The 27224-nt window shown below is 37.5% G+C and overlaps 2 protein-coding genes and 2 pseudogenes across 2 annotated transcripts; 3 read left to right on the forward strand and 1 right to left on the reverse strand.

The window, feature by feature from the left end:
- Positions 1 to 507: 507 nt before the first annotated feature.
- Positions 508 to 2043, forward strand: LOC136278153 (uncharacterized; annotated as a pseudogene).
- Positions 2044 to 7485: 5442 nt separating this feature from the next.
- On the forward strand, positions 7486 to 18068 carry LOC131769050 (putative ferric-chelate reductase 1). The gene is made up of 15 exons (XM_059084787.2): positions 7486 to 7878; positions 8752 to 8811; positions 9293 to 9466; positions 10114 to 10206; positions 10395 to 10453; positions 10802 to 10887; positions 11198 to 11329; positions 11694 to 11809; positions 12271 to 12357; positions 12726 to 12823; positions 13325 to 13383; positions 13679 to 13843; positions 14344 to 14408; positions 15995 to 16104; positions 16962 to 18068. The coding sequence occupies exons 1-14, from the start codon at positions 7861 to 7863 to the stop codon at positions 16085 to 16087; spliced, it is 1305 nt and encodes a 434-aa protein (XP_058940770.2). The 5' UTR covers positions 7486 to 7860; the 3' UTR covers positions 16088 to 16104; positions 16962 to 18068.
- Positions 18069 to 18214: 146 nt separating this feature from the next.
- Positions 18215 to 21098, forward strand: LOC131769013 (substance-P receptor-like; annotated as a pseudogene).
- Positions 20997 to 23549, reverse strand: LOC131769014 (substance-P receptor-like). The gene is made up of 2 exons (XM_059084751.2): positions 23504 to 23549; positions 20997 to 22294 (listed from the first exon to the last, which is right to left on the reverse strand). The coding sequence occupies exons 1-2, from the start codon at positions 23520 to 23522 to the stop codon at positions 21177 to 21179; spliced, it is 1137 nt and encodes a 378-aa protein (XP_058940734.2). The 5' UTR covers positions 23523 to 23549; the 3' UTR covers positions 20997 to 21176.
- Positions 23550 to 27224: the final 3675 nt, after the last annotated feature.

A 27224-nucleotide genomic window follows, 5' to 3' on the forward strand; every position in this document is an offset into this window, starting at 1 on the left:
ATTAGACGTTCTTATATAAACAATTAAAGGGAACTCAATACCTTACGGCCAGTGATATTCTTCAAAGTCATCATATAGCGATTCGTTTTTGATGTTATTTGCAAAATTGCCTTCAATCCGACGGAGACTAAAACATGTCAGTAAAAATCTTAAAATGTTCAATCAATTGCAGAAATTGCAGTCCGATTGGCAACACAACGTGCGATCTATGGCGTGACAGATTGTTAGTAAAACGAGAGGCCAAAATAGCACAGTTTTTAACAAAATATTATTAAAACATGAACCGGTCTTATTGCTATTTTTGAAAGACTAATTAATTTACACCAAAATCACAAGAGGTTACTACCCCAAACTAAGTAGGGTGGCAGCGTCCAACTTCCCGTGGAAGGCTGAAGCCCATGTTTATCATACCCCTCGCTCATTTATGCTATTATTGTCATTATTACTGTCATTATTATTGTTATTATTGTTATCATTATCATTATTTTTATTATTATAATCATTATTATGGTTAAACAGGTGTTGCTTGCAGACAACTCTGCTGGAGGAGGGAGAATTGCGCAGTTGTAAGACTTTTACAAGTAATTGAGTAAAGAGGGAGAAAAGTTTGGATATCTCGTGAACGGGTCAAAGAGCTGGCTGATTGTTAAGTCTGAGGCACTTGCAGATGAAGCAATGAGGGTGTTTGGAAATGAAGTCAATATAACAACTGAAGGTCAGCGCCATCTAGGAGCAGTCATTGCGTCGCAAGAATAAAAAGATCAGTATTGTGAGGAGAAAACTCGCATATGGAAAGAGGAAATCGAACGGCTCTCCGAAATTGCAAAGAGTCAGCCTCACACAGCGTACATTGCCTTCACAAAAGGGTGCAAGTCAAAGTTCAGCTACTTCATGCGCTATATAGATTCGTTTGAGGATTACGTCGATCCAATCCAGGAGGCGATTGACGACCTACTTCTTCCAACTTTGTTCGGTCAATCAGAGCCTCTCCCTAACGAGGTGCGTCTACTTGTCACCTTAACAACGGCTTCAGGGGTCTGGGCATGCCAGATTTGAGAGCTGAGGCGCCACAACAGTTTGCTACCTCGAAGCCAATACTGCGCACGTAGATTCTATCACATCGCAGAGTACATTTATGGCGCCAGGCGAAAGCTCTACGGAGGAGCTTAAGAAACATCATCAGTCACTTAAGAGGGCGCGCGACAAAGAGAAAATGGAAAACATTGACTCAACTCTTTCCCCAGACCTGCTGCAACTAGTTAATCAATCGAGAGACAAGAGCGCAAGTTCTTGGTTAAATGCGATGCCTCTTGCAGATCAGGGTTTAGCCCTTAATAAGCAGGAGTTCAGAGACTCACTACGCATACGGTATAATTTGCCTCTAGTCGATCTACCAGGTCTATGTGTGTGTGGGGTTAAATTTACTGTAGGCCATACCCTCTCCTGTAAAAAGGGAGGCTTTATAGCGCAGAGAATGATGGTGTCCGTGATTTCTTAACGGCATTCATCAATAAGGTCTGCAACAATGTGGAAATTGAACCACGCCTTCAACCCCTCGACAACGAACGGCTATATTTGAGAAGTGCCGTCACAAGCTCTGAGGCAAGATTAGATATCAGGGCGGGAGGTTTCTGGTCAAGAGGAGTTACGGCATTTTTTGATGTAAGAGTTACGCACGTTAACTTCAAGTGTTACCAGAACAAGACAACATCTGAAGTATTCAAGGAGCAAGAGGACGAGAAGAAACGCAAGTACCAGCAGCGGGTGCTAGTTGTGGAGATGGGTTCATTCACACCTTATGTATTTGGAACCAATGGCGGAATGGGAAATGAGTGTCAGCGTTTTCTGAAGCATCTTGCAGATAAGATAGCTCAGAAGGACACCGAGCCGTAGAACACCGTTATCACATAGCTCAGGACACAAATCTCTTTCAAACTTCTAAGATCGGTTCACGCACGCGTGAGAGGTTCAAGAACGCCTTTTCACAGCAAGATAGAACACTCCTTAGACTGCAAAATAAACGTCGCCACTGCGGGAATCTAAAGTTTTTTTTTTTTAGGGCATTTTTCAAGCTAAATGCTTTTGTATTATACATGATTTTGAATTTTTTGAAATTTCGTATATTAATTTTATCAATTGTATTTTGTAAATAATCTTGAATTATTATCATTATTATTATTATCATTATTATTACTATTATTATTATTGTTATTATTATCATTATTGATATTATCAGTCAGGTTCACATTCTTAGCTTTGATGACAGGTCTTCCATTCTATTGACTATCCATCAGATCTCCGTGACCTCAGTTTAATTTCACCTTCCGTGAGATATCTGCGGCTTCGAGTAATGAAAATCTATGAAAGACCCCAATACTATACTTGGTCTTCAACTGATAAAAGAAACGTGGAATTTGGGAGAAATTGACCCTTATGCTCCTACTACTTCTGAGATTACAGGATTTTTTCCTGTTCACCATCCTTTCAATTTCCATCCTATTGCCCTATAATGATAACAATAATTATAATAATAATGATAATTATCATCATCATCAGAATCCTTATTATCACTATAATTATTAGATAGTATACTTTGAACAGTGTTTCATACTAGCTTCAACTATTGCTGCGAAGTCACCACTCACCAATGGAAATACGATTGTATGATAAATTTAATTCCTTAGGTTACCACTTGAAAACGCCAACTTTAAGATCGGTATAGTGAAGCTGCAACTCATAGCCAGGAAAGGTTTTTGAACAGTTAAAAATTGCTATTTCTGTTATTTTAAAACTACGTCGCGTTATCTGCGCGGTTTCATTTTAAGTGCTGAAGTTAAGAGTCGCATCAGCCCAACGGAGAAGATATCGTGATTTTCTAAAAAAGAAAACGCGGATCACTAAAAGTGCCAGGGCAACTTGAAGTTTGGTGTCCGAGTTACACTATAAACTCAAACTTACTTTAGCACTTCATAATTGCAGCGCTATTGAAGTGCATGCTTAAATACCTTTTCATGGATACAATTTTTGATACCTCTTAAACTAATGTCAAGTCGCTTGTGAAGTTTGGGGTTTCTTTGCGCAGCTCAACATAGCAGTTTAACATCGATAGCCCATACAAATGTTTCTCGTAACATTTTGCAGGTTTCAGCTATTTAACGAAAAACTAAAAAAGCTTATGAACATGAAGATCGCTACTATAATTTGTTCAATCGTTTAAGTGGCATTTCTAATTTTACTTTTTTTATCCCTTTGATACCATTGGATGATCGGATGACATAAAGTTTAATTTGTTTTGGTCAATATAGTGAGAGATAAGATCCATCTTAAAAAAAAAAAAACCAAAAGTGACCGTGCCGGAGTGTAAACACGTTAAAGGATATTACTAAGGTTAGTGGTTAACAAAATCAACTTTCACAGCCTTGATAAAAATCCAAATTATACGAGTACCTAAGAGTTGCTTTCTATTTTTTTAAATATCCTCCTTTTAGTCGTTTTGTTTGTTAAGTACGCCAGGTGCGCTTTGTTCTCAAATTTGAATGAAGAGCACAATTAATTTTTTTCCAACGGAGATCTCAGAGTGTCTACCAGGAAAGAGCAAGTTAAATTTCAAGAGATAAAATCCTCAGATCTTGGATGAAAAGGTATTTTTTTATCATGATGGCTTTTAACCTATGTACAGTTTTTATGCTTACAAATTCTCCGTCCACAATTGAACCTTTCTGAAACAGCTGATTCGACAAAACTGGCGCAAAAAATGTACTTCTAGAGGACTGTTTACATGGAGGAAGGTAAAGGTTGTTTTTAACTGATTTCAATTTCCCTGTTTGTGTAACCTAGCTTAGCAATAAACTACCTTACATGAAACAAGCAGATCCGAGAAACAATGATGTGAGAACTTAAATTCAATGAAGAAACCACGTGGTAAGTTCATGTAAGTAGCAAGTCAACGATGAATATAAATTTTTGTCGAAAACAGCTCAATCAAATCAACTCGAACATAATATGTGAGAAAACGTATCAGATAAGCTTTGGTACTCTCAGCTCGCCAATGGAAAGAAATCATGTACATAGTCTACAATCAGTCTTCACGTAACTTAACAGTTCCTGCACAGATCATTGGAACCAAAACCTGACCTGATTTGGTCTAGAATAATGTCATCGCGATATTTTTCGAAGAATGATGCAAAAATAACACTTTTCATTGAATACTGTAAAAGTGTTTGGATATTTTAAGTGTATGCCACTTATAATTATTACAGGGCAATCAGAACCCTCAGGTACATGTAACTGCAGACAATGCTACTTGATTACCTTAACCAGGCAACGAGTTAACGTTAAGAAGCTCGCGATTGTTTATTCAACCGGCCATGTTTGATTTGGAGATAGAGGCGGCGGTAGGGGAGGGTGCGGGGAAAGCCAAAAAAACCTTGCCCGAGGAGGCTGTTATCAAGCAAAACACCCCCAATCAATTGCCCGTCACTGCATTTCCGGAAATGAGAATGTTACCAATTAAAATGAGTTAAATTAAAAACCGGGGGTCTGTCATCCGACAAAGACAAACATACGTAGAGCCGATGAGTGAAACGGTGACGCAGTTTTTTCGGTTTTTTCTTCCATTTGATCGTAAACGATATTTTGAAGCAAACAAACAAATACGCTCACAGGTTTGCCTGCCATAATTTGTTTGATGCAAACCGGCATCTTCTGTTGAAGCGATGTGGCTGATGTGCTTCGCCAAAACCTCTCCTGCTGACGCAAATACATATATGTTATTCGCCAGCCGGGAGGTCCGTATCGAGACCTCTGGTACACTTTTTCCCAATACGGACCGACCTAGGCTGGTGAATGAAATTTTTATTTTTACCCTTAAACTTAATGGAATCCTTTCCATTTAGGGCTGTAACTACTTCAAGATCTTTCATAAACTGAACAATTCTTCGACGCCTAGGGACGTATAGCCCCAAAGGCAATTTCCGCCACAGATTTTCTCGTCCCAAGTCAAATTCGCCTCAGGTCGTCTCGCCTTGCAAGTCATTCTTGGGCAGTTTTGCCTCAAGTCGTCATGCCTCAGGTCAAATTCACCTCAGGTCGTCTCGCTTACCAAAAGAATATGCAAACAAAGGAATGAAAGCATACAACGTGAAGCAAATATAGTTTTACTCTTCTACTGTTCTTTATGTCTACACCGTAGTACAACAATGTTGAAATAACGGAACTGTGAGTTGAAAACTCAGACTCTGAGTTCAGCGCCGAGAGTCATTAAATATCCGCCCACGGTAAGACTAAGTAATAAGCCGTGAATGCTGCTTTAAGGCCAAAATTTAATAGAAATCAAAATCAAGAGAGTTTAATTTTGAAGCAAGCATCCCGTAGACGCAGATTAAAGGAAGCATGTTGAAAAGGTGCACAGATCGTAGACACCTCCAAAAGTCTACTATGATCTACTGATCTGCCAAAATCTTAAAATAGGGTTGTAATCATTCACATACACATTCCAAAATAAACTAACAAGGGGAAATCATTTCTCCTCTCTGTATACTCAGATTACAACCAGTTATGAACCAGTCTAATTTCAACGCAGAAGCTCATAGTATCATTCCACAGAGTTGCCTTTGACTCCATCCTGGGCTTATCACGAAGGCTATTTTGACAACTGCTTACGTCGTCTTATTAATCGCAGCCTGCACCGTAAATACCATAGTTATATACTTGGTGAGGACGTGCAAAGACTTACGACAATCTACATTCAATCATCTTATTATCAATATGGCTGTGGCAGACATTATGGATGTCTGTTTTTCAACGATCACGTCTCTTTTATTCATGTTTGTTGGTGTAAACTGGATTTCGGGCTACGGAGGTAAAATCTCTTGCAAACTTGTATGTTTCAGTGTGTCTGTTTCAATCGGTCTCTCAATCTCCACGCTCGTGATTATGTCAGTGGATCGATATATGGCAATTGTACACGTAATGACAAATCCAATATCCTCAGCAACAACGAAAAAATGTATAGCCTTGAGTTGGATAGTGTCAGTCCTAGTGGGTGTTCCCTGTCTCTACTAAATGGATACGACAGAGAGTGAGGGCGGAAGTACAATATGTCGGTCAGTATGTAGCCACGATCCAGAGGAGCATCTACTTTACAGCACGTTGGAGGAATGCGGCAAGGTTTTAATATTATATCTACTCCCTTTGATTTTGTTGGGAACGACAAGTGTTATGATCGGTCTTTCGCTTCGAAAAAGGAGACCGCTTGGTTACAGTGAGACACAAGAGAGGATTAGCGCGCAAAATCAAAGGATATTTAAATTTTTAGTTTCCATCGTTGTTCTGTTTACCTTCTGTTGGCTTTTCGCCCATGTAAACCATTTGATAAGCGTCCTTAGTCTCTCAAAGTATTGCGCTCTCCTAGCACCCGTTCCGCTCCTCTTCTTTTGGATCTCTCATACAAATGCTACGATTAATTCCATTATATATTTTATATTCAATAGCAAATTTCGGCAAGGACTGAGAGAAGTCTTTAGAGTAAGAGAAACAATACCCCTTCAAACAAGACACATTGTTCCTCACAAAAATTTTGCATTCGAAGGAATGGAGTTTGCAGAAAATATCGCCATCACGGAAATCCGTAGATTTGGAATTTGATAGAAAACTCTAGCTCAATAATCTGTAGCTTGAAACTAACATTGTCTTTTATGGCAATGTCTGTAAAAGCGTGTGGTGTTAGTTTCATATTCTTCTATATGTACATATAAATGTATGTGCTGTAGTTTTAGCTAGAGTCAACTGACGTCATCGTTCAATAATAATACTTAAAACATTCTTTAAAAAAAATGCGACGATTGCAACTCATTGGTTTAGCTAATTCCTCTTGACTCCTCTTTTAGCCATGACGTAAAAGAGAGAGACCCTTTTCAAAGACTCCGGGCCGACAATGAGACAGAGAACGCGTGGGAACGAGGCTTGGGCACGGGTTACACGATTTGTTAGAAATATCACAAAAACCTCCTTTGTATAAATCAGGTGCCAACTGGGCAAGAAACGATTGATTAGATTTGGTTCTTGGCATAAATAGAAGGTTAAATTTGGAACATTTAATGAACTAGCTGCGTTTAATACCTTGTTTTATTCTTGAAGTAAAATATGCTTCGATACTGAACTAAATTTTTACATGAGTTCTAAAACACAAACTGGCGCTAAGCATATGCAAGTCCATCGCCTTTATCATTAGCATAACTCACACTAGAGTGTAAAGAGTGACATTTACTAACTGATGAGTCATCACGTCACTAACCCTACAGGAAGTATTCTTTGTGTGACGTCATCATCTCGAGATTAGTCATCTTTTTGTTTATAAAATTGACTCGCACGCAATACACTCAAGGCTGAATAAATTACCCTAAAGAAATATAAACAAAAACAAAAAAATGCCTCGTCATGATTTTGCATCAGGACTTGGTTTGAAGGGCAGTTAGCATTATCGGTGCTGAATTTCGCAATTTTCGTTTCAGTCCTATATATGTTGCGCTAACCTCTGAACAAAAAATCTAACAAAAAGTGAAATAAGATATTGGACTTATAGACTGATAATGGCTTGAAATAGTAAAAGGAAGCGTGTGATGACAATGCTTTTGTTCGTTTGTTTTCGCTTCCATGACAATAGAAAATAATATAGGCATAGCCTTAAGACGGACTTATTTACGTTCAAAATAAATTCCTTGTACTTCGTCGTGAATGTGTTCGGCTGTTCGCACACAGTATACCGGAGGTATTTTTTTTTTGTGACTAGCTGGTGTCCTTAAAATCGCAGTACTAGAATAACAGAACTGTTCCGTTTCGAAGAAAGGCACGATCCCAAGAATGGTGATCTCAACCAAGGTAAGTAGAACAACACTTACATATTTCCAAGTGTTTTAAAGAGAAGGAAAGTTTTGCCGATCTCGATAATATAAAAAAAGTTCATCACCGACATTTGAATACGAGAAGTATTGAAGTCAATTCCAAACAGTAGTTTTCTTCGAATACGGTCATCAGATGTTACATGTCTTCAATCGCGTGATTTTCTCTTCGAAATAATTCTTAGCTTTATTAGTCATTGAAGTTGGGAAAAAATGTCAAATTTCAGTCCTTTAACGGTTTCGTGTTCACGGGTCAATATAAATATTTCCAAAGGAAAAAAATGCAAATTTTTCGACTTTATGCTCAACGAGCTTTGTCGACTAAACTTAATTTCATCATGCCACTTTCTTCAAAGTTTGATTGGGAAAACGAAGATGTTGGCACCTTTCAAAGATATCATATTTCAGTGTATGTAAATTGAAATTTGGATCGAAGATTTTAATTCACTCCCGGACAACAGTTGGATTGCCATAATTTTGACAGGATGAGCGCCGTAGTTTACATATACCGTAACTTTTAACGATTTTTAACGGTTCAGTGAATACGTTCCAGTTTTTGTTTCTTGTACCGACGCGATTTGAACGGAAAGTGAATAGCAACTCAGGGTAAGAACCTTCGCCAAACGAGATTTACTTCAAATATGGAGAATAGAACATTTTCACTCGCAGAGAGAATAATACATCCCTTCCCCATTGCCTAAAATTAATAAAAGTAAATAAATAGATAAAGTAACAAAGACTTTTTCTTTCAAAGTTACAGGGGCTTTCCTCTATTATTCTGTTTTCAAATGCGATCGAGCACTGCCATGAAAAACCATCAAAAGTTAATTAATTCGATCTCTTTAATCGCCAGCACCAGTTACTGATTTCGTCTCTACTCATTCTGCTGTCAAACAACCTGCATGCTCTGGAGGTAAGTAAATAAATATGCGTATATTCTAGTACACTTACTGATTATGATTAATGTGTACTCAAAGTAGCGTTAATTTGCTCGATATGGAAAATTTGTATTCGGAGGACATAACTGAGGGGAAACCCCTCTGATCCAGATAATGTGTATTCAGAATAGCGGCGTCCCTTCGCTGACTTTATAATATACTAAAGTTATAGTAGTATTGTTGCCCTCCGTCGGAACTGAAGGGGAGGTTACACTATTGTAAGGAAATGACTGTTGCGCGTGCTCTGGTACAGACGGTTCACTACAATTGCGGATAGGGAAAAATGTCTCCCGATTAATAACGGGTCCTTGTAATTGAAGAAAAAGATAAAGAGGTCATGTTAAATACATAAACCTGTTCCAATTTAAGAGGAGTCCTAAGTTAGAGTTGCTAAGCTCTTCAACACTATTGAGTGCATAGTCTGAGGCTAAACATACATTGATGCTCTCTCACTAGATTACCACAGATGACTGTGGATCTGGAAAAGGATGCTTTAGGTTTCCAGAATCCTGCACTGACGACTGTAACTTCCTTGTGACGTACAACGCAACGGGTGGGGATAAAGTGGAGTTCGAGCTGAGCGGCAAAGGGACCTGGGTGGCAGTTGGATTTAGTGATGACCGTGAAATGGTAATATTATCAGACAAGAGAGAATGGCTAGGATAAAAGTCCAGCGATAAACCAGCATAAGATACTGGACATAAGCGCCATGCAATCATGCGTGTTTCATTTATACTGAAAATTTTGAAAAAAAATGTTATGAAAGAAAATGAAAGGATGAGTTTTGCAAAGCTGCAATTAGAATGCATTGGAAGTCAGTCGTGAAATCTTGCAGCAAAATCATGACAACCACATATGTATCATATAGTTCATTGTGATTAATACGCCCAAAATTGTCATTGGTGTCATTGTCCGTCGTAAAGCCAAATCTTAACAAATAACTGAACCGAAAAGTTCAGTCAATCACAAGAGCAGGACAACACCGCTGGCCAAGTCAACGTATAACTGCGCTTAGTTTTGCCTATGATTGGCTTAGAGGATGGAGTAAGTTTTCTAATACAATCAAAGAGTCGGTGCCGAATAAGGAAACCCACAGAAACTCGAAATACTTTCGAAAATATTGAAAATCTTGCCAAAAGATTTCACAAGAATTACTGAGTAAACATCATTAAGAGTATCATTGAAATTAGCAAACGGAGAGTTCTGACGTGTGCATTCGCAATTCAGTGGTTCTTTTTTATTATTTTGACGCTTTGTACCTCTTCTTTTTTATATAGCCCGATACAGACATTCTTCTTTGCGAAAGTACTACTGCACTCAGTGGTCATTATTATGCTGAAGAGAAGAGTCGTCCTACAAAGACTAATCCAGTAAGTGCCAGCCTACACCTTATGCCTCTGTCGAATTTCAAAATGAATTCAAACACATAGAAATGGTTTTTGTTCCTCTAAATTGAATGTAGTTATTTTCTGCTGATGATACAATGAAATTTGCTCGTACTACAAATGACCATAAGATTCATCTCCAGATTATTCAGGAAAATTTTTGTTTCGTACAGGATCCTGCAGCAGTGACGTTTCTTGAACAAGCAAATGAAGGTGGAATGGTCAAGTGCAGGTAGCTCTTTCCTTTATTGATACTATAACGTTCAATTTTCTCGTTCGTATATTATTTAATTACGGTTTAATCTAGGTATCAAGAGACGTTTGAGAACAGAATAATTACCCGTCATAACGCATAAGAAAAAACTAGACAGTTTTGTTAAAAGTCTCTGCATGGTCGTAACAGTTTTTGTCTCCTAACACTTAAAGAAGACATCACGATAACGCCTGTTGCTTTAGTTTTGAATTACACCTCTTGAAATTTTTCGCAAACTATGTCTGCCTACAACCGGTTTAGACTAATCATAAAACAAACTTTATATGGATTGTAATATCTATGTCTGTAATCACTTTTGTTTTCCAGAATTTCCAGGGATATCAATCCAGGAATCGCAAACTTGAGAAATTTGACTCAGCTCTGGTTTCTTTTGGGAGCAGTTGGGGACGGCGGTAAGATCAAGCCCGGACTCTTATTTCACATTTGTAAATATAAGTTGGAAGCGGGTAGCAAACACTTCATTGAGCATAGTATGATAGTTTTATCCACGAAATAAAGAAAACGTGCGTATGGCTACGACAAAGTCCCCTGGCAAACAGTGATACTTGGTATGTGAAGCTACTTCATTCATTCATTCACTGTTTTCATGTTTTCCCTCTACCTTGCCCCGCTAAATTATTCGAAGTTTCCAAAACTGAGAATTTGTAGCCGTTGGGTAGTCATTAGTTGGTTACATTATCCAATCTTCTCTCACTCATTTAGATGGAGTAATTAACTATCATGGTACCTCTGCTAATGGTCGCCAGTCTACAGGTTCCAGGGTCAACGTCACAAGCTCATCTGCATCGGATGTATCAGGGGGGGATAGCGGCAGAAATAACTTAATTGTCCATGGTAAAGTACACAGTGAATGAGTCACTGAAAGTTAAGCAAAGATTGTTCACACCGTCCTGCCTTATTGCTTTGAAACTGATAAGCTTCTCGTGCCTGATTTGTTCGTTGAAAGTTGTGTCTTTAGTATAAAGTGTAATTTTTGTGTAACGTTTTAAATTATGATGGAATGAGTTCTAGATTAAAATGATAATTTACAACAGGTTAGCAATGGAATCCTGTATTTGAAAAGGATCTACTCCTATCTCAATGATCAAATCTGACGAAGAACCCTAAAGATAGAGTATATTTCGGTATCATTGAAGACAGGATTCATTGACTAATTTTAGTTAGAAGTAGACTTTCATTACCATTTTCCTCATTGTAGGCGCCCTCATGACACTTGCTTGGATTCTGTTTGCTTTTGTGGGTTTGTTCATCGCGCGATACATGCGACAGGCCTGGGAACCAAGGGAATTGTTAGGAAAGAAGGCTTGGTTTACGGTTGGTATACCACTCCATGCTTTTATATATGAAAAGGAAAATTTGAAATTTTTTAGGAATGAAACACTGAGCAAACTTCGAAGATCACTCAGCCTTTCTTCTCAGACTTAAAGTGACTCACTTCTCTCCAGAATGGTAAAGTCACATAGGGAATGATGTTGATTAATTGACAGCTACAATTTTCTAATGTTGAGAGTTCCCATTTACCTTTATAACACTTATAACTGCATGCCGCTTGATGTTAACCTTGTTGAGGCCCTTTTATATTCTGTAATCCGTTATTCAACTGATGAATGATCGGCTCTAAGTGCCAGTAACTTTGTAATGCAGCAGTGATAAGCCTTACAGATTCATCGGCATCGGAACAACTCTTATCTTGACCGAAAGTATAAAATATATTTCTAAACTTGTTGTGTTTTCCAGGCCGAAAATGCTATCGATTTCTTTTTCTTCCTCAACAGGTTCATCGAACACTGATGACGACAACAGTCCTGTTTACAATTGCGGGAATAATTGTCATATTTGTTCACAAAAAAGAGTGGTCTTCGGTAAGCAAAGTTATCAACTGCAAATCAAATTGTAATATTGATGTTATTAATCCATATAGATAGACCAGCTTAGTGAAAGCAGGTGTGCAAAAAAACATTTCGTTATTTGTTTTGAGCTCCATTTTGAAAATAACTCATGTAATAGTGCTGAAAGGAAAAATAGGACTGCATTGTAATCATGAGAGGATAAGATATGTAAACCATCTCTTCTTAGCACCTTAGCAAGCCCACAAAGCGAACACAATTTCAAATCAGGTGCGCCTCGATATGTCAGCTATTTCTAACCCTAACCCTAACCCTTAAGCAATTTTTTTAAAAATTTATTTTATGCTTGATTTTTTTCTTTTCATTTTTCTGTGTTTTAACAGACCGCTGGCGCACATCCATACCTTGGTATCATTGTCCTCGCTTTCGCAATTGCGCAGCCAATCATGGCAGCATTCAGACCACATCCTGGCGAGCCTAGGTACCTGTGTTCATCTTCAACTATTACATAAACAATCTGAATCCAAGGAAATTCATTCTGAAAAGCTGTAAATTATTTTTTGTTTTTAGCCTGAGACGCTACTATTTGACAAGCCAAAAGTAGTATACTCACGATACCTTTTCTTCAAAAATATTTGCGCGACTGTTAGCCAAGTCGACGGTCTCAATTGTTGTTTTTCAGGAAAAAGAGCCTACGTATGGTTATGCAGGCTCGGTAGTTTTATTGTTTTTTTAGTTAAGCGATCGAGAAACGTAAATATTATAACGAGTATCAGATAATCAAGCAATGTAATCGAAAATTTTGATATGTTAGACATTCTCGAAAAGTCGGGTCACCCACCGAAATTGCTGTGATTTGCAAACTTAAATCGTGTTCAGCTAATATCCCGTAGATATCTCAACTGAAATTTTACACAAAATATAATTTATGCCGATAAAGATGAAACATGACGTTTAATTTCTTAATTTTTTTTTAACGCAGGCGCAACATATTTAACTGGGCACATAGATGTGTTGGTTTCACTGCACTGATTCTTGGAGGTAATTTCCGGCTACACAGCTGTAAATCAGCTGTTGTAAATGATTTAACCAGTTCTTGAACATTAGAATTCTTTCCACGAATTCAGAAACTAGAGACGAAGAGACTGAGCAATATGCAGATGAGTTTTTAAGACAAAAAAATAATCGATAAGATAATTGTTAACGGTTTTTTTTAATGCAGTTGAAACTACCTAGTCAGAAATAAACAGCAACGTTTGCTCGATATATTGAACGTTACTGTCTCTGCAGGGTTTAAACGATCGGGACGTATCCAACTTTAATTTTCTGTTTGCAGTGGTTACCATTTATCTTGGATTAAAATTAGTCGACTTGGGTACGGAAGGACTCTATGCCGTGATTTCCTTCTACATTGGGGAGTTTCTTGTGTTCATGTTTGAGCTGTATCTCATACTGTCCAAAAGGAGTCGTGAAAAGAAGTCTGGCCCAATAAACAACGGAGGTGAGAATTTGCTCCCTTACCCTTCTTTTTCGGTCAGGGGGTAGTGATCTTAATGACAGGGTATCATTTGCACAAGGTTAATTAGAAGGGGTGGAGAAGGTGGAAGTAAAAAGTTGCTCTGAATTCATTTAATATGATTACAGGGAGGGGGGGGGGGAATTCGGGGTTCCGTTTAAGGATCGGACCTTATCATCTTCCGTAAAGCAGTCGCACATATGTTCTATACCCGTGGGTCAGGAAGGGACTATTGAAGGGCTGAAGGCCATGAACTACATTTTAAAGCAAAAAATTGTTAAGCTGGCATATACCTCTAGATAATGAATCAGCAATGTCAGAAGTTGAGTGTCCATAAAAATTTTAGCCTTGGTCGTTTAAAATTTAATTCATATTTGTGACAGCTTCCCACTTACCTACAAGCAGGTAATGTAATGATTTTTTTTTATTTTCAAACTACCCGGGAAAGTAACTCGTCAAACATATTTTAAACTTATTACATACAGATTTTCCCATGGACCAACCTGGACAAGCCAATCGAGCCCCACCCGAGCTTGAAATGCCAACCAAGGTGCGTGAGTTCTGTGCATCCTCATGATGGAACAGTCATTATTTGTCTCCTTGAACGGGGGGGGGGGCGGGGGGGCGGGCGGGTCACAAATGACAGGCACTAAGTAAGGGGGGAAGGAGGCATGAAAAATAAATAAATAAATAAAAATAAAAATATTTGAAGCGGTTGGATCATTTGATTACCGTTTTGATTATCTTGTACTTTCAGCTGAGTTTTCTTGTTCAAACAACAACAACAGAAGTAAGAAATATATCATATATCCACAAGAGTTTATTGTGACGGCTTCGTCCCCCAACGCGTCTTTAATTGGCATTCTCTTGGACGCATTCTTCCACCGACTCGTGAATAACATCCTCCAGTGACTCTGCTTTTTTCGTTTAAACTGGCTACTATTACCTGCACATTACGGGCACTGTTTGTATTAAAAAGGCCTTTGTCTAGCAGCCGTAGCAGAGGGTAGAGATGAAGAAGCCTGACCAATTTTCTGATTAACTCAGCATCTAATTGTGGTTGCGATGCTTGTAAAATTATTGTTATTTTTGATTGCAGCTAGCTCTCTTAGGGTGAGATTTTCGATAAGCAAGCATGCTCTCTGTTGTAAACTCTTCTCCTTTAATTTTTCACCTCTTTTTTTTCTCTTTTCTCCTGCACGATTGTAGATCTTTACAAATGCGTGATGGAGACTTCCTTTTCAGTTGTCAGCTTATTTGAGGCTTTTTGAAATTATTCGTGGAGCATCTTTTCTCGATCGTTCTTGAACTCCCTGAAAATATTTCACCTCGTCATTTCCAAAGGGTTTTGAACTATGGTCTTTTCTACAAAGGACTTTTCACTTGCTGTCGATGAATGATAACAAATCTGGAGTAATTTACAGTCATTTACAGTGGCCAAGCTGGACTCGCACTTGACAACGATATCACTACTTTTTCAACCATCCACGCCTACCATGAATTTTGTGGTGTTTTGGCAAACTCCCCACTTCTCGTTCCTCAGACGATTCTTTTCCCTATTTAACATATCTTTTATTTTTGTGTCTAACTGCCATCGTGTTTACTGCTTATAGGGAGATATCGTTTGAATCCGCCTCGTTTACTACAAAGTGCAGATTCATGAATCTGCTTAACAACACTGTAGTAAATTTTCAACCTATCGGTATGTGTGGATAGGGGGATAGGAATGAGATCGTGACATTGGCTTTTTGTAGTGGATGGGAGACAAGAAGAAGAAGGGGGCGGGGTTCATGAATTCCTCCTCATCCCCCCTTTCCCCCCCCCCCCCAGGCGATAGGTAATAAGTGGTCCCTAGTCCCTAAAAATTCCATGCAAGTGATTACAAAAAATTCATGTGCTTCCACTCACTGATGAAGACTATCAAACACGTGGCACGTGATGCTTTGTCCAAAGACTAAACCGTTTTTCCGTCGAGGTTTAGGGTATGGGAATCTACGGTCCAAGACCAGTGAGCCTACGAATTTTCCGACTGTCATTTTCCTCGAAAAATTGTCATTTGCTATCGATAGGCCTATTATCTATTTGCAGCTCTTGAAATTATAATAGAAATTAATGTCCATTTTTATCTATTTACAGGAAAAAATGATTCGTACCATGATGTTCGTTTTCGTTGTACTTCTTGGAATTAGCGTGGCATTAACCATAATCCTGCTCATGGTGCTTAAATAGTCTACATCACAGCTACTGTAAGTTTGCTTTCAATTATAAATAGCCATAATTTCAAGGTGTAGTAAGAGGATGATTCCTAGGAAGATAATTAGAATGCTGGAAAATTTCATTAAACTTTTATACTTATCAAGTAGTATAAACTCGTCATTCAATGCAATTACATAACTAATTTCGCGATTGGCACGACTTGGAACTCCGTTACGGGTCAACGGAGTAAAAGAGTGCCAACAAAAGTGTTAATAGCAATTGTGAGTGATGTAGATTTTTTCGCAGTTTACAGATCTGAAGACATATCTTTTCATCCAACCACAATACACGTCATGTTCCCTAATGAACCATTATCTGTTCTATCTTTTAAAATTTAATTTTGTTATACATGCACATATTTTTTGAGAAAAACAAAACTGCGATTTTATAACAAAGCTTTCCCTAAATCTAAAAGGAAGCACCAACACTAATAAAGAGTTAACAAAAATCGATTTAAAGAATTTCCTTAACGATGTTCATTACGTTTACTTTCCTTAGCGAAAGAGGTTTTCTGTCTTGATAGATGAACGCCTGAGCGACAAATAACGACGAAATTCTGTTGAAAATATGCATACAAATTATTACCACGGTTGGACTTTGTAACAGTTGTCGATCGAAAAGTAGTCAGTCTGTCTGAGTTCAGTTGCCTGTATAAATATCACAACAAATCTCTCCATGTCCTAATGAACCCGTGTCATCGACGATAAAAGATAAAAAAGCGCAGGGTAAACTTCACTTTGAATAAAACAAGATACAAAAAGATGTTGGCATATCATGTTTAAACAGGCGACTTCGAGTGAGTTAACCATGCTTTAATCACTAATCTTATCTTTTTCTTTTTTAACAGACTCTGAAAGCTTTATTTCGTGGACCTGGACGAAAACAAAAACCAGTCTCCTCATTTGAATGAATTTCAGACGCGAAAATTTACTTATTGTTGTAGAAATTAATTAAATTGGTTTGCCACCAAATTGTGAGATCATATTTTTTTCAGTCTTCATTTACCTCTGAATAATTGTGGGAAATCTAGTTTCAATACCTTTTTAAAGATTCACAGTTATATTTGCACTGCTGCCTTTCGCGCCTGACATCAACAGGTACCCAGACCACAACCAAATAATATTCCGTTAAAGTTTTTCCGCTCCGAAAGTTCTTCATTGACTGTTGATTGACAACAGGTATGAAATGAGGTCTACTTTTGCTAACTGGTATCGAACTAATACGTTGCAAAGGTAGTTTGCTGTAAATTTGAGCAAAGCAAAACTCTCCCCTGAATTCGAAGTCTGTCTAAAAGAAGTTTAGTTTTACATTTAATAGTTTTAATATAGACAGAACATCACATGAAAACATCTTAACGCCCGTGCTCAGTTTTTCTAAAGAAACGAAATCGCTCTCAACACATGCTCAGAGATCGCTTTTGATAAGTGAGAGCAGGTGTAGGTAAACAATTGTTTTCACATTGTCACGTCGTGTTCTTTATTTATTTTTACTTTTTTCAATTGTTAAGACTTGCTTCTTCGTGTAAAAATTAAATAATAGTAATTAAAAAGGACTTTACAGTTTCGTTTTCTTTACGTGTTGAACATAGGTTAATATACATTTGGTACCAGTACTAACAACGGAATCGAGAGGTTTCTGACGAATTCACTCTATAGTTCAACTTTACCGCACCGTGCTATGATTCAAATATGTTCCGCTAACATATTCGATTCTCGAACAGTCAAGCAGACTGACATAATATTCGAGTTGAGAGTTTGCCTCTACATTAGCGCTGTTTTTGAAGATTTCACCTGATAGGTGTCGTAACCTGCTAATCAATGGACCACCAAATTTCGCAGAACGACATGTCAGTAATAATTTTCTTATCTTTGGTCTTTTACCAATCCAATTTCACAAATTTTATTAATTAGTAGCATTGTGCATGGCTGATTTTAAATATGAGTAAACTGGAAGAGGACAGAACGTATTGTCAGATTGGTCTTGTTTAATAAAAAAAGCTTTTGATAAATGGCAAGTCCTTTTAGACGTCACACGATTTATTAATATTGTTTTGTTTTCCCGTGATAAATCGAATCTGCATTTATTTCCATTTAAAAGAAGATGCAAATATACACGCCCCAGTTTCACGATTTACTGGTGTACAATATAGTTATTAAGAGAACATTAGGCGACGAACTACTCGGGTCATGCTGAACGAAACTGTAAATAACGGTAAGTAAAACTTGGGATAAAAGAGAAATATTTAAGAAGGGAATTTCTATTTTTTTTGTGATTCTTTGGCGAGAAATCCCAAATACAAAATATAATCGGATAGGGAATGACACCTTAGACTCAAAAGATATCATAGCGCGTTTTAATTTTTGAAACTTATTTTGTTTTGAATCGTGGTTAATTTTACTTTCTAAAAAGGATGACCGTGGATGATGAATAACGCAGAGCTTTTTCGTCTCGCATAGTCACTTTATAGATATGTTACTAAAAACGCATGGTAACTCAGTGAGCCAGAACAACAAAATTTTAATTTAGTAAAATTAAATGATGATGGTCCAAGTTAATTTTTTTTCCAAAAAACTTTGGTTGAGCACTCTTCGTTTCCGGCTTTCAAGTTAAATCTGAATGAAAGCTGTGAGAAATTGTTTTGATCGGATATTTATCTTAGTCGGATCCTTTGAGGATAGCCAAGAAAACAGATTACTACGTAAGGAATGGAAAGGCTGTCAAGACATAAACATGGCTGTGAGAGTAAACATTGGGATGAAATTATATTTCCTCCATATAAACTGCACATGTACAATAATTCCCGTTGAAAGAGTTGCTTTGCATTTTACTCATTTTATTTATCTTTTTAGCGGATATTGTTTTCAAGATACGCGATTACCTTTTCTCAGTCAAGGATGTGTTAATTTCTAAAACAGGTTTTTGTAACTGAATTTATTCAATTCAGTACATTTAATTCTTTCATTACACTCTTCAGGGAGTCAAAATGCTTCCTTGGAGGCCCCTTGGTATGGATATGACGTTGGTGAAGTTCTACAGATAAGTCTCACGGTCGTGTATTCTGTCACGTTAATAACCGCTCTGCTGGGAAACCTGATTCTACTCCGCATAATTAGGTTGCGACGTCCTCCGACTACCGTATCGATTCTTTTATCCAGTATGGCAGTTTCGGATCTTCTTACCGCCCTATTTGTGATGCCCTATACCATCTGTTACTTATACGTGCAACAAGAATGGTTCCCAGGTGTCACTGGCGTTATAACTTGCAAATTTATTAATTTTGTCGTTGGTACTACAATTGCTGTATCCATATTTGCATTGTTGACGATTTCCTTGGAAAGATACATGGCTGTTGTGAGGCCCATGTTGTATCCGTCGTTCATAAAGAGACCTATTTTGTTATCCGCTGCCATATGGGTTTTCTCCGCCTTGTTCATGAGTTTTTATCTTTATATTCACGATACATACACTATAGACGGGGTTACTCTATGTGTCATGGACTGGGAACCTTTATTCAGCAACGAGTATGGTCCGAAATTCTTCTTCTCCTCAGTGGCCGCTATTCTTTATGTTGTTCCATTGTTTATCATTGCTATATTATCGTGCTTGATTATTAAAAAGCTCAACAGAACAAAGACAGCTCTTAGCAGTGATCAGCCGGCAGAACACCTGTCCGACACTTTCGGAAAGCGCCACCAGCGCGTCATGCGAATGTTAATCGTTATCGTAGTGCTGTTTATTGTGTGTTGGCTTCCGGTTCACGTAATACACATCTTGGTATACTTTTATGGAGAAATATACATGTCTCTGCCTCCATCTCTCCCACTATTCTTGTTTTGGGTCTCACATCTTAATAGTGCTCTAAATCCATGTGTGGTCATTCTGTTGAACGACTCATTTAGGAAATCTTTCTGGGTCATTTTTCACAGTCTGTGCAGAGGGAATCATATACCCTCTTCCAATATTAACAAGACCTGCAGGAATGGATGCTTACCACGCAGAAGGGCAAGGATGTACTCGGTTGTTCAGTGGAGCAAGAGGGATAACACGACGCCACTTACCGTTTTTGAGGTCAAACACGAATAGAATACTGTCAGTCAGGAACTTTATCACCTGAATGTATGGTTACCACTGAAATAAAAGCAACTCTCGAAATAGATAAAGTTATGAATCAAAATATATCAACGGAGATACAAATGGGTTAAATATAGGTTAAATTTAAAAAACTCTGTGAAAAAGCAAACAGTAAGTAGTACATTGGAGGGCAATGGAAATATTATTGATCACCCAGTTATCGTAGTTTCCACTAAATTTGTCAAGGGAGACGTGTGAATCGTAGCAACACAATTCGCTATTGATTTTCAACCATACCACTGAAAAAAATGACGGAAAAAAGACAACCAAACAACCCTACAAAACAATATCAGAGTTACACAATCTAGAAGAGAGTAGCTTTACCTCTCCTTTCGTTTTTCCACTTTAACTTTCGCATGGTCTTAGATAAAAGACGGCGATCAGAAATAAACCTCAAAGATAACATAGTTTGATATTAACAAACATGAAAATTGTACCATATTTAAATATACATCTATTAACTCTAGCGTAGGAATTACTTTTCGATGCATTTTTACATAATCTGTAAAGTTCTTGTACCAGATAAAGGTATGAGTGTATTTATCTGTATAGTAACTGAGTAGTAAGGGACCTCATCAGCGATGAACAATCAATTCGCACTTGATAATCAGCTTGGTTTTATTTACAGTTTCAATCACCTATTCTATAACATGTTTCAATAGATAATACTCATGTTTTTTTGTGCCTGACTCCTTATGAAACAGTTTTTTTTTTAAATTTACAATCAAGGTCCCTCGAGCATTTAACAATATATAATGAATCAGTATATGCTAATTAAACGGAAAAGTGTACAAATGCACTTATAGGTTACTGCTGTTAATTAGAAGCAAATCTGCTCATTCAATGTTCGAAAGAAAAAGCGAATAAAAAATTGAAATATGCTTCCACTTTACCCTTATTCTAGTCAATTAGGGGCAATGCTGGTGCTGAGTCAAACTAGAGTATCACTCTCATGATACATGTCCTCCCTTGTGCTTCCTCGTTTACTTCCAAGAAGTGTAATGCGAGAAGCGGTAGCACTTCCGCTTATGGCCTCTGCTCTTATGGAAGACAAGCGATCACTTCCACTTGAAAAACGTCCACTGAGCCTGTGATAAATCTGATGCTTAAATCCTTCACGAAAAATCTCATTGAATATGAAATAAAGGCACGGGTTGATAGCAGTGTTGGCATGCGTCATAAAAAAAAAGGTAAGAATCAACGAGGTCGGTAAACAACTGAAGGCTTCAAAGTTGAACGTCACCAGAAAGTGATTGACGTGCGCAGGAAGCCAACATAGGGCAAAAATTGTTACAATGGTGACCAACATAGAAATCACTTTGCGTTTCTGTATTTCGATTCGTTTTTGGTTTTTGTCGATGTGCTCGCCAGGTGCCTTTCTTCTCCACATATGCAGCACAATCTTTGAATAGAGTACGGCCATGGCGAGGAGTGGAATGAGGTAGAACAGGACAAACCGGACAATCATTTCGTACATTGTTATTTTATGAGAAGCGAGAAGATCTTCCACCCATCTTGGAGCACATATGACTTGACCTGACTCATTGTAAAGCTTGTACTTGTAAATTTCACTGGCAAACACCAAGCCCGAAATGAGCCAAGTCAAGGTAATCGCCACTAGAGTCAGTTTTAGAGACAATGGCCTCTTCATCACGTGCACAATCGCCAGATAGCGGTCAAAGGTCATAACTGTCAACGTAAGGACAGATGAACCAATAGAAATAAAGGCCAGGAATGGCAGACACTTGCAGAGGATAACACCAAATCTTCCTGGAAACCACTTTGCACTTTCATATAAGTACACTAGGGACAATGGGATAGCAGTAATGACGTCTAGAATGTCAGCGGCTGCCATGTTGACAATTAACATATTGAAGGTCGTTTTGCATTTTGGGTGACAGTGAATCACAAAAATTATCATTGAATTTCCTACCAACGCCACAAGGAACACGATGAAATAGGCGATGGTCAAACCAACCTGAGTTGAAAATGTGGCCGGTTTCGGAACACAGTGTAACATCGAGTCACCAGACCCGTTAAGTCTAGTTTCTAAAAAGATAGGAAATGGATCAGTTAGAGAGTATTAATGGGCATCTTTTTTCAGTTACGTTTGTGGTGAACGACATGTACCGGGACAATGAAGAAATAGTTAAACCTATCTTAACTTCACTTGTTATACTAAAGAATAACGCGCGACTTTAGTCATAAGTCACCAAAGGTCGCAACGTCCTCTTGAAGATAACGAAAGCGGTTAATCTTTTCGCCGAGCCTAGCAAGCAAGTGAAGCATATTGTGAGTAAGGGAGAGTAATAAATTACAAAAAAATGAGTTTCATTGAGTTTGTCCAAGGCCGCTTTCGAGGTCAGCAAAAAGAAGCTGCATTTCAACAAAAATCAATTAGCAAAATATCACTTTCAACGTAACGTCAGAATTATGAGGCGGCTTTTCTTTTCAAAGGGTGGCACTTCAATGGTCTTTATCTGAGCCTGTAAGCTAGTGTCTCGGTTTCTTTCTTTACAAAAGAGACATCCTGAGATCGATTATCACAGACTGACAGGTTGAATGAGATCTTATATTGTTCATTTGCTCTCAGCTGCGTAGCTTCGTCTTGATGAAAGTTTCTCTTTGTTAAGCTCTTAAGGGGCAATTCGAAATAGTAATCTACTCCGAACTGTTTTTAAAACAGTTCTTCCAAGTCTAACGACCGATCCAAAGAGGAGAGATTCCCACATGATATGCATTTATCAAAGGAGACGTCCACATTCTCAAAAACGAGCTATAAAGCTGTCTTATTGCACGATTCTGTTATATTTCCATTAAATACATACCAACAGAAATCTAATGAAAAACCCAAAATTTTACAAGAGATTGTAGTATAACCCCTTACATTTCGAACTCGATAAACACCTCATATGATTTTGCCTAGAAACAGAGATGCAATACATTTCACGCTCAATCCATTGCAACATCATTTTCTGTTAGTAAGTAATTCGGCGTTGTGATTCTCATTGCAGCAAAACTGAAAACAAAAAAAATTTGCTTCGTGTTCACAAAATAATATCTTCGGCCTACCGCTAACCCACAAAAAATTAATTCGATCCTAATTCTGCGGGAATGAAATTCATATCTGAAAGAGTGATATATTTATCGGCTGTTTAGATAAAAGATAAGGGATATCCACTTAAGTTGGTCTCTAGATGTGAAGGAGACAAACGTTCTGGAATACAACAACGGGAAAATCAACACGTAAGTGCTTACCAGTATAGTTGGTCGACATTGAGCGCTCGCTTACTTTCTTTGAAAAAGGAAGCTTTGCGTTTTGAAATGAAACACAAGGCAAATTGATTGGATTTTATATGCGTCGTAAACGTGATAAATGCTATCTTGGTACGTGTCACATTAAGTACTTAACTGTCAACAGCATCAGGATGCATCAGTGTTAGAAGTGTTTGGAAACAAAGGAGTAAAATATCAAAAAAGTAATTATTTCAGCCGGATTGTATCGGTTATTACTGCCAACAAAAGATTAAATTTTACGCCCTTAATTAAATTTTATTCAAACTGAAATGATGAATATGTCTCTTAAAAAAGAAAGGATACTGGTTCAAATGCTTTAACAATCTATGTCGTCCCTCTATGACTTGAAGCAGATTGTGAAAATACAAATGGCATCTGTGTAATGTTGAAAGTTTACTCTTCCTGTTCAATGTAGGTCGGTGACTTTTGAAAACGTAATTCATTATATTAAATATTTGTAAACTGTAGCAAAATTCAAAGGGCGGGAGTGTTGCCTGCAAGGCAAAATCTTTTTATCAATACAATGATAACTAATACCGCATTTATAAGAGGTCTTAAGGCACGACTTATTTCACAACTACTTACGCTGGTTTTCTTTTTAAGTGCAATGCTATTTATTAGACAACACTTTGGATGCAAAAGGAAAATTTGTATAAAAGGCAGAGCCAGGTTCTCTTGAAAGATCTCCCATGTACAAAAAGACGCAAAATTAGTTTTTCTTCATTTAATTCTAGAAGCAAATCCACGCATCAGCCTTTGAGAAATAATTGCTGTGTCTTGTTTTTGAAAATAGCCCAAAACTTTGAAGGGCGTAATTTAGTTTAGTGATTTTCGTTAGATCATTCCAAGTTTTCGAGGATTTCTTAACGTAGAAAACCACTAAAAGTTTACCGAAGAACGGCACATAAAAAAAGTAGATATTAAAATAGGTTAAAATGCATTATCTTTCTCTCGGAAATCTTTCACAATTTGCATTAATTTGTTCAACTTATGTATCACTTTAAAACATTGATAGTGCGGATGTCCTATAATTATTTCTTTTCAGTATCTACTTTTCGATTAAGGACACAATTGACTTCACGCTTCATTAAACTGATCCTTGACTAGAGAACTCGAGTATAAGACTGCTCAGTTGAAAGAGTTAAACTTCATATCTAAACGAAAATTATCGCAACTAAGTGTCACTCTAAGAATGTTAATGATTCTCTGAAAGTATTTTAATCATGGAGATAAAGCAATCACTGTGTTTTCTTAGGGTTTTCAACTTTATTACATTCTCGATATGTGAACATATTTACATTTGATTCAATGCTAGTTCTTTGAATACAAAATAAGATTATTGCATATATTTTAGAAGGTACAACGAAGTCAATTTTTTTATCACAAATTGGTCTCACTTAAACATAATGACAATGAAAAACGAAAACAGGTTTATAAGAGAGATCTTAAATATAAATTTATGCACGTAAGGCTTTTGCAACAAAAAAACAAATGCCTCTCATTGAGATTTCCTTCTATTTTTACTTAGCTGTGAAGTGCAGCCCACAAAATGGAAAGCTTTTGGTAAATTGCGACAGGATATTTTTTTTGAGTCAGGGAACAAACATTTTTACAAATATCGTCGAAAGCTTTCGGAAATGTGGCAGACCGCACTTAAGAAAGAATTTCTTGTTTAGGAAAACCCTAGCCTTGTAGGGACCAAAGTAAAAATGCTGATTATCAAATCATAAAGCAATAACCTCGGCTGTACTTAGCTCAATAGCCTTACAATAAGCAAGGGTCACTCATTAAAATTTTTCTTAGGATCCATTTCATTTCTTGCAATTTTTCACTAAAATATATATGTATGTGTAAATATATCAATTTCAACTTCATATTCTTCTCTTTCCTATTCTTTATTTCTTGATTTCCAAGTCATCTTAAATATCAGAATATCAGTGTTTTTTCACTGGTAAGGGCAATCTGGCCATGACATTTCCCGAAAAATCCGTCAGGGTTTTCATTTCTAGTTAGTTAAGAAGGCTTGAAAAAAAAAAAAACCAGGAGGGGAACTGGTAAAACACAAAACGTAAGGATTTCCTTCCAGAAGCCAATACCTGAACATGCTGCATTAACCCTTGGATCAAAGCGGCGTAGAAATGCTTTCCTTCGTAAGAATGCCCTAGATTTCCTTCCTTTCTATAGCTACCAAGATAAAGTAATGAAACTTTTTCGTTGAATGTGCGATGAGCATTGTCAGGAGCTATAACTGAGCCATCAGTATCCTGTTTTTATGCAAAACTGATGAAGGATACTTCAAACAAAGATCCTTTAGACATGTGCCTAAAAAAGGTGCCACTGGCGGAGAAGCAGTGTTAGTGTTTGAAAGTAATATTGAAATGATGATCACTTGAGCAGTCTTCGGAAAAGCCAGAGTACGATAATTTTACAAGAAATGGCTTCAATAATTGGACTCATCCAGGTCAGCCACACTAGTAACAGGTTACAGTAAGAATGAAATTATCCGGCAAATTCAGATCAGCCAATCACCCTTGGTCTTGTAAGATCGAAAGAGACTGCTGAAGCTACTTTGAACTGCGCACACGCTACAATTTCTTACTCATTGGCTATTAATGGAGGATATTATCAATGAACAAAAGGCTCACCCTTGGTACATGAGTATAGAGTACTTTGATAGTAAGATGGCTTGATCACCACAAACTGGCCGCTTAGATAATCCACCTGCAAGTTATACTGCAACATTCAATCACACGAATTTTCGGCCGCTGTTTGATGTTTTATTACATCCATCTTGAAATCACTAGCGATTCATTAAATCTGATTGGCTCTCATCGGTACGATTCATTCACGAATCGCACCATTTTTTTCTTTAAATGGCATCTTTGAAACCTTGATTAAACACAACATCCAATCATATTTCAAGACTTGTTTAAGGTAACCAATCAAATTAGAGGAAAATGAAAAACAACTTTCGCAACTTTTTATAAACAAGCTTAGTACTGGATCGATGAAACATTGACACAGACTAAAAAATACTATATTTGAGCTACAGGATTTTTGCGATTTCAAAATGGCTGTAAAAAAACTGGTAATTGAACTTCATGTTGTACAATTTTGGCCTGATTTCAAATCAAACTCGCACTGCGGTTTCGTTCAATTGTGAAATCACTCTTATGATTTCAGACCAAGATACACTCCACTCAGTTCAATTACCATTATGCGTGTGGTGTCTTAGCACGACTCCCTCTAAGGGGATGAATTCAAAACGTACGCGAGTGGTTTAAGAGCGAAGAAGTTACTCTTAACAATGTCTGTTCCAACTTACTCGCTCACCGCACGCGCGTTCTCGGCCATAGCTTGCTGATACGCATGCTCACAGGCTCCACTGGAAGTAAGCCGTTGATTGAGGACGAAAACTTACATTTCTCTTGTTTAAAGCGTTTTTCCTGAGGGACTTAATATTAGGAAAATTGAAAGGAAAACATTTAAATTTTCTCATTTAATGTAAAGTCAACAATTGACCTCCTGGCTAGCTTAATCGGTTTTTTTTTAAACAAACTAGCATAGAGAAAAGCAAACATTCTCTTATATTAAACGAGAAGAAGAATTTTGCTTAGCGGACAAAAGGTGAAATAACACACCAACATATAAAAAGTATGTAGAAAAAATGACAGGTCAGCTC

The sequence above is a fragment of the Pocillopora verrucosa genome, chromosome 1, assembly GCF_036669915.1.
Source record: "Pocillopora verrucosa isolate sample1 chromosome 1, ASM3666991v2, whole genome shotgun sequence".
NCBI lineage: Eukaryota > Metazoa > Cnidaria > Anthozoa > Scleractinia > Pocilloporidae > Pocillopora > Pocillopora verrucosa.

What these genes read in the sequence shown, in the direction of transcription:
- LOC131769050 (XM_059084787.2), top strand. An exon ending in GGGAGCAGTTGGGGACGGCG is followed by an intron (nt 10,888 to 11,197) that starts GTAAGATCAAGC and finishes TCACTCATTTAG; the next exon opens with ATGGAGTAATTAACTATCAT. An exon ending in ACAAAAAAGAGTGGTCTTCG is followed by an intron (nt 12,358 to 12,725) that starts GTAAGCAAAGTT and finishes GTGTTTTAACAG; the next exon opens with ACCGCTGGCGCACATCCATA.